We start from the raw sequence: 7779 nt of genomic DNA on the forward strand, positions 1-7779 counted from the left end.
AGATTTCCTGCACTCTTTTGTATATCATTCTTTGGGTGACTATTATAAATAATTTTATAAAATATGTGTCCTGTATTATATTGTTCCCTTGCAATATCCCCAAACCAGCACAGTGGCTAAGAGCATGAACCCCAAGCAGAAAAAATCATGAAATGGGATAGATACTGTGTTTCAACCATATTTTGGTGATGTATAAAACAATAGATGTAGTCAATTTTCTTTGTGATATTTTTGTTGTCCAAACTGCCAGCTGCATACATAAGAATCATAACATTTAGCATCATGTTTATTCTCCAGGTTTTATTGATTTACAGAGCAATAAAAATAATCACCGTAATAAATCCACATAAATAGGGGGTTCTGTATTCTTTGTAACTCCAAGGGACATAAGACACTATTATTCTTGTTGAAAATGTAAAGAGCACTTAGGCACATGGAAGTTAATGATTTGTCCAAATTCAATGTTTTTAAAGGGAAATTTTGACTTTTGAATCTTACACAGCTGGTAAAAAAAATAGTAGTTTAAAACACTAGACTACAAACCTAATTAAATGTACTCTTTTAATAATACAGGAATTTTTATAGCTTGCTATACAATGTCTATACATGAAATGATGTTCAAATATCTTAGTAACCAAAGAAATACAAATATATTTGCCACAAGAAGGTATCACATACCAACCGAGCAAAAATGAAAATAATAGAATGAACATAATCCAAGAGTGTGAATAAATCATGAATCTTATGGACTGTGAGATGTGAAAATTGTTTTAAAATGTCTCCTGAGGTTTCTCCTATGATAGCTAGCAAAACTAAACTGATAGGTACTTCTGGTCCAACAATTCCATTATCATGCATAAATTTTAAAGATATGTATGTCAACTTAGCAGATATCACCAAAAGTTATAGACTTTTGATGACAGTTCAACTCCGACATAGTAGCTTCTAAATAAAAGCCACTCACATGAAGATTCTTAGTGAACTGATGAATTTAATTCTTTTGTATTTGGAAAATGAAATTTGGTATGGCAGTATAAGAAAATAATCTACAACAAAATGAAATGAGGTGATATCACAACAGGGAATGAAAATATTCAAAACAAGTAAACTAATATTTTATTTAGTGTACATAACAAAATCTGTAAAACAGGCTGAAAATTATCTTTTTCATGTAAATATTTGCCATTTGTACTTCTTTTGAGAAGTGTTTCTTCAGTTCATTATCCCATTTATTGATTATGTTATTAGTTCTAATTTTTTAGTTCCTTACATAGTCTAGATACTAATCTGTGGGAAGAGAGTGGGCAGGATTTCCCCCATTCTATAGGATGTCCATTCACCCTGGTAATTATTTCCTTTGTTGTATAGAAGCTTTTTTTAATTTGGCACAGTCCAGTTGGTGATTCTTGATATATTTTTCTTAGTCAGTAGAGTTTTGCTCAGATAGTTTTTGCCTGTCAAGTGTTTCCCAGATATTTTCTTCTAGCAGTTTCAGTATTTCAAATCTGAAATTTTATCATTTTTGTAAAATATTTTTCTACTCTTTTAAAACTGACCTAGTTTTAACCTCAGACTCCTGAATATCTACCCTTGCTCAACATCATTTATTAAAGTTGCTATCTTTCCTCCAATATGTGTTTTTGCACACCCATTTGGCAAGAATCGAATGACAGTGATCGTGTGCATTTATTTCTCTACTCTGTCCCATTGGTCCCCATGCTCTTTCTGTCAGCACCATACTTTTCTGCTACAAAAGCTATGTAGTATATATTGAAATTGGGTGTGGTGACACCACAAGCTTCACACCTTTACATGAAGATTGCTTTGGTTTTTCTGGTTAACTTTTGTTTCCAGGAAATTTTCAAATATTTTTCTATTCATTTAAGACTTATATTGATATGCTGATGGTGATTGCATTGAATACATAGATTGCTTTTGGCAATAGTCACTTTAGCAATATTATTCCTACTGACACATGAACATGAGAGGACTTTTCATTTTGTGGTGTCTTTTTCAACTTCTTTCTTATGTGTTCTGTAATTATATTTTAATTAAATTTATTGGTACATTTCAGATAGACATAGTGATCATATGCATCATAAGAAATTTGTACCTGTACATGATATATTTTGATTCGTCTTTTTTTCCCCAATCCAATGTCCTCCCTTCACCCACTTTTCCCCTCCCTATTTACAAAGCTTACATTATCTCAGTGGAGTGAGAAATAAAATTTATTAAAGAGAGCTATTGGATTTATTAAAGAGAGCTAGATGGATGTTGTGAAATGGGAAGAAATTTTTCAGAGAAAGAGGAATTGGGGTGGGGGGAGGAGGAAAAGAAGAAAAGGAAAAGGGAAAAGTAATTTTTAAAAGGATAAAATAAAAACAAAGACCTGTAATTAGTAATGCAGGGCTTTGTTGCCTTTCTGGTGCGGTGCACTCTATTTCACGTTGTCTTCACACAGTGTAAATGGAACTGATTTCCTGATTCCTTTGCCAGAGGATGTTTTTAATAGTATATAAAAATTGTAGATTTTTATGTTAAACTGTAGCAACCCCGGGGTGAGACCAACAAGGATTCAATTCCACTTTGTTTGTTTGTATGTTTGTTTTGTTTTTTTCTGGTACCGGGAATCGAACTCACGACGTCGCGCTTGCCAGGCAGGCGCTGTGCCGCTGAGCTAAATCCCCAGCCCCCAATTCCACTTTTTCCTTATAGCTTAAAACTCTCACATATGTGTGCAAATTTGAAAATGTGTTTGTGTAAGTGTGACCATTTTGTTATGGACTTAGTCCATGAGTGGGATATTTGGGGAGATGGGAGAAAATATATATAAGATTGTGTATGTGTGTGTACATGTGAAAAATCTTTTAAGTCATGATTTCTATTTCTAATCACAAAAGCACTCATCACTGAAAACTCAGCATTAGAAATGTATAGAGAATTCTGGTGAATATTGGGAGCTCTTAAGCATATTAGACTGGTTTATCTGCCAGATAGAAAAATATAAGAATCTGCCTCTCAAACTATCTGATGTGTCCACATATAAGGGGTGTTTTTAAATACTTTCTCTTTTTTGGTGGACATTAATCTCCCCCTTTAGTACTAATAAAAGTTGATGTGAGGAAAGTAGTCTTCCCTACACAATTTCAACGCTAATTCAGTGTTATTTGGCATCCAATTGGATTACAAAATCATAATTGATGGACTTATTGGTGTAGCTGTGTCCCGAGATGCTCAAAGTTGTGAGAATCACGTTCTCCTTTTTACTTGTGTCCCTTAAGTTTCTTCCCAGATAATTTAAGTTTCTTCCCAGATAATTTGTCTCCTTCCATTGCTATGCTGATAACATAAAAGTTAGAACTATGCAATGACATAAAGAATAAGATTTGGGTAGAAAAACTAGATTTGTGTTTTTTTTTTTTAAAGTGAATTTTTGAGGAAAGCAAGGAATACAATGAGACACACACGGCTCGCCGCTGATCTCTCTCATGTAGGACTCAGTGTTTCCTACCCTGATTCATGAGGGACCTATCTCCCTGCAGGTATCAGGGAGAAGTAAGAGCCTCTCCAAACACTCTAGTATTCTCTTAAGAGACTCTAGCAAGAAACTTGTAAAAGTTGTTGACAATCATCACCTGGGAAAAATAGCTCTCAGAACTGATCTCAGCTCCCCAAGCCTGCACGCCCATTGCTGCTACAGATGAAGTGATAATTACAGGTCTGAGGGGAGGTGAAGTCACAGAATCACAGACCCATATTTCAGGAACTAGTCCCTTACCTACAGCACTAATCTCGGGCACAGAGACTGGCGACACTCACACTGCGATTCCCAATGTGGGGAAAGGAAGGAGCTGGTGAGTGTTTCCATTTGTAACCTGAGAGGCTGACTGTGCAGGGGAAAGCTAATATGAAGTGCAGCTAAAGGATTCAGAATCAGGGATTCTGGATTGAGTCTGATTGGATGCTGATGCCATACAGGAAACAGGCACTTTCCTAAGTAACGGGCACAGGGAGTAAAAAGAATGATGTTTCTGTACCCTGTGGCAATCCCTGCTGGCTTCTAAAATAATGTGCTCTTTGCTGGCAATGATTTTGTGGCTAAGTAATCTAAGTAGCACTGCAGCCTGATATTTATCATGCTTAGTGAAGTTGCTATGGATACAAACTTTCAATTTTAAGAGGAAAAATATTTGGCCATCTAATATATAGAAGAGGGACTATATTGATAATGCTGTATTATTTACCTGAAAATTCATAAAAGGACAAGTTCTAAGTTTCCTTCACACACGTATAACACACGCATGCAATGCAAACTATGTGTAGTGATGGATATATTATGAATTTGTGGTAATAGTATAATATATATATAAACATCATTGCAATGTGTACCTTAGATATGTGCAGTTTTTGCTAGTTAAATGTTGGAAATTTGCACTTAAAAGAGCAAACAAGGCAGAAGTACAAGTACTGATGCCATCATTTAAACAGAAAAAGAATTTTAAAATTGTTATTCAGCCTAAGAAGTCATATGCAGACTTTTCAGGATTCTAACACTGTGGCTATAGTGTCTCTATACTTATAAAATAAAGACAAAGATAAACTCATAGGACCAATCGAATCCTACAAAAAAAGTGAATCAAGCAATTGTACAAATAGAAAGATTTTTCTCTACTTATGGATGTGACATACAGTTAATGGAGAATGGAATTGTATCTCTTCTCAAAATATCTAGCTCGTTGAGTGTCCTGTGTGTATTTTGTCCCTGAAGGTTAAGGCAGCAACATTTAAAACACAAGTTAGCATAGTCATTGTGCCTTTGTGAGAGTATCTGGCAGTAATATATAATCTCATTTGCAAATATTGCAAAACATTCTCAAGAATTCTAAAAATTAAGCCACTGTGCTGTGGGAATTTCAAGGGTGGGGGATGTGCATATGGAGAGAATCTCTCTGTTGTCCCCTAAAATTAGCTTTGAAGTGAAAACTATTTTAAACAATAAAATATGTATTAAAATGTACATTAACTAATACCTCAACCAAACCTAAATCTACTCTTTTAATTTAAAAAAAAAAAACGTTTTCATTTCTTGCTTTGCATGTTGCATATGAGTATTCTACTTCAAAACCATGCAGAAATCTGGTTTCATTGTTTATATCGTCATTTATCTCAGGTTTTTAAGAGTAAATGGGGAAATGATCTAACATTAATAGCTTGTTGCTCTTCTACATTCTTTTAGCACGTACTAGAGTTACCACCCAAAGTTAGGTACATGACATGACATGGTTATTGAACAGTTCCTGTAAGAGGAGCCATTGTACATGGTCCAAAACCTGAAGCCAGATGAGTTGCACCAGTACTTCTGGCATCAAGTATTTTTGCCTCATTCCACATAGCTTATCAGGAAGTAACTCCCTGTGCAGTAACTTCTCTCAGTGCATTTTTAAATTATCCTAGTGTTCCCTCATAATTGATGATGCCCAATAGTATAAATGTTCACAAGCAAATGGAAAGGAAACATCAAATATTATTTTTTAAAAAGATGATGGGGACACATAAAAAAAAAAAAAAAAACTAAATGTAATGTGGGACTCCATCAAGGCCCAGTGGAACAGTTTTTAGGAAACTGTGATAGTCCTCCATGGTATTACTCAGTCATGGGCAAGTCTCTTCCTAGCTCTAATCAAGATGTAAATTTAGACAAATACTTAACCTCTCTCTGCCTAAGAGTTCCTCATTTTTATAGTTAACGTCTTAGTCATGCCAGCATTGTACAAGGTGAAACAGGAATTAGTCATTATCTATGCTGCCTTCCTAGCAGGAATTTATACATTATAAGACCTCTTTAAATGTGTGTATCAGCTCGTAGAGTCCTCTCAGAAAAGAAAACTTTCAGTAGAGAGTTCTCAGTGGGAACCAGCGGCAAGTGGACACTGCTGGTCCATGTGGCCTGAAACATGCAGCGCATGCTTCCCTTCCCTTGCAAGGTTCTCCACGCAGACACAAGGGACTGGGCAGGATGACAACCAGTGAAGGGGTCATAGGAGTGATCTTCTTATTACAGACTGTGGTTGGGGTTCTCGGCAATTCCTCTCTTCTTTACCACTATCTGTCCCTTTACTTCACTGGGTGCAGACTAAAGTGCACAGACCTGATTCTTAAGCACGTGATTGTAGCCAACCTCCTAACTCTCCTAGGTAGAGGAGTGCCCCACACAATAGCAGCTTTTGGTTGGCAAGTTTCCCTTGGTGATGTGGGGTGCAAACTACTGTTCTATCTGCAAAGAATAAGCAGGGGTGGGACTATTGGCAGCACCTGTTTCCTGAGTGTCTTCCAGGCCATCACCATCAGCCCCAGGAACTCCAGGTGGGCAGAGCTTAAAGTGAAGGCTCCCAAGTATGTTGGCTCCTCCTTGTGCCTGATCTGGGTCCTGTACAGCCTTGTCAATGTTATTTTTCTTATGTACACCACTGGGAACTGGAGCAAGAAGAACCTCACAAGCCTCAAATATCATGGGTACTGTTCCAGTATTCGTCATGACAAAACCACAGAGTCATTATACGCAGCCCTGCTGTCCCTCCCTGATGTTTTGTGTTTGGGGCTCATGCTCTGGACCAGCAGCTCCATGGTTTCCATCCTGTACAGGCACAAGCAGCAGATGAGACACATCCACAGGACTAATGTCAGCCCCGGATCTTCTCCTGAGTCCAGAGCGACCAAAACCATCCTTCTCCTGGTCAGCACCTACGTCTGTTTTTACACACTCTCCTGCATCTTTCAAGTTTCCTTGCTATTTATTTATAATCCCACCTGGTTCCTGGTGAACATATCTGCAATAGTTGCTGGCTTTTTCCCAACTGTCAGCCCTTTTCTGATCCTGAGCTGTGATGCCAATATATGCGCATTTTGTTTTGACAACATAAGAAATAGAAAATCTCCTACTCGTATGAGGAATGGGTAAATTGTAAGGTATTCAAGAATTATTTGTTGGTTTTTACAGTCATCTCACTGGATTGTAAGCACAGATATATTCATTTCATATGAGGTTAGAGATTTGTACATATATGTTTGTGTAACAGATATTTATGTGTGCATATGCATTTATTTGTTTGCAGGCATGAACACATATACATACACACTACTTGAATTATGTTTAGTATTCATCAACCAGTAATTCTGGAAAATTCTCTGTAGCAAACATATTTTTCTTATTTAAATATTGTACTAGCTGTAACAAAGGTAAGCTACTTTAACATATAATTAACATTTTATATATTCTTATGCTCCAGTTGAGTAATTTGATGAAATATAAGGCACATATTTTTCATTTATCTACTTTTATGTTTGCATATTAGCTATGTTTGCTTTAGAAAATGCAAGTGAATTTAGTCAATATTTCACTTTAGCAGCTGAAATCAGTGTTATAATTTTTATATAACAGTGGGTATATTTGAGTAGTAATCATCAACTCATGTTGTCATTATAATCTCTGTTGTATTTTGTTTCTTGATCCCTACTGTGTTAATTTATTTCCATGTTACATTTGAGGGAATGAGTAAACACATGCTTTAATTCATGCACTCTGACACATGCTGTACCTCTGAAATTCACTCCTAGCCACTTTAGTTTATTTTTTTATTTTAAAAATAAAATGAGGAAAACATTAACAGACAGACAACCTTTCACAAAATAGCAAAAGAACAGTACAGACAATACAGAGTTACAAACAAAGTGGTAGGAAATTAACAATGCTTGTTGTATTACATATTGATATCTTCA

The 7779-nt window shown here is 36.1% G+C and overlaps 1 protein-coding gene across 1 annotated transcript in view; it reads left to right on the forward strand.

Annotated features, from left to right (window-relative positions):
- The window catches only part of LOC102011070 (vomeronasal type-1 receptor 4-like), a 14967-nt gene that overhangs the window by 1556 nt on the left and 5632 nt on the right, over positions 1-7779 (forward strand). Inside the window, exon 2 of the mRNA XM_005414848.2 lies at positions 5988-6944. Within this exon, the coding sequence (XP_005414905.2) occupies positions 5988-6944 (957 nt within the window). The remainder of the gene's footprint in view (positions 1-5987; positions 6945-7779) is intronic.

Source organism: Chinchilla lanigera, unplaced genomic scaffold (genome assembly GCF_000276665.1).
Source record: "Chinchilla lanigera isolate Chin_1 unplaced genomic scaffold, ChiLan1.0 scaffold00202, whole genome shotgun sequence".
In the NCBI taxonomy this organism is placed as follows: Eukaryota; Metazoa; Chordata; class Mammalia; order Rodentia; family Chinchillidae; genus Chinchilla; species Chinchilla lanigera.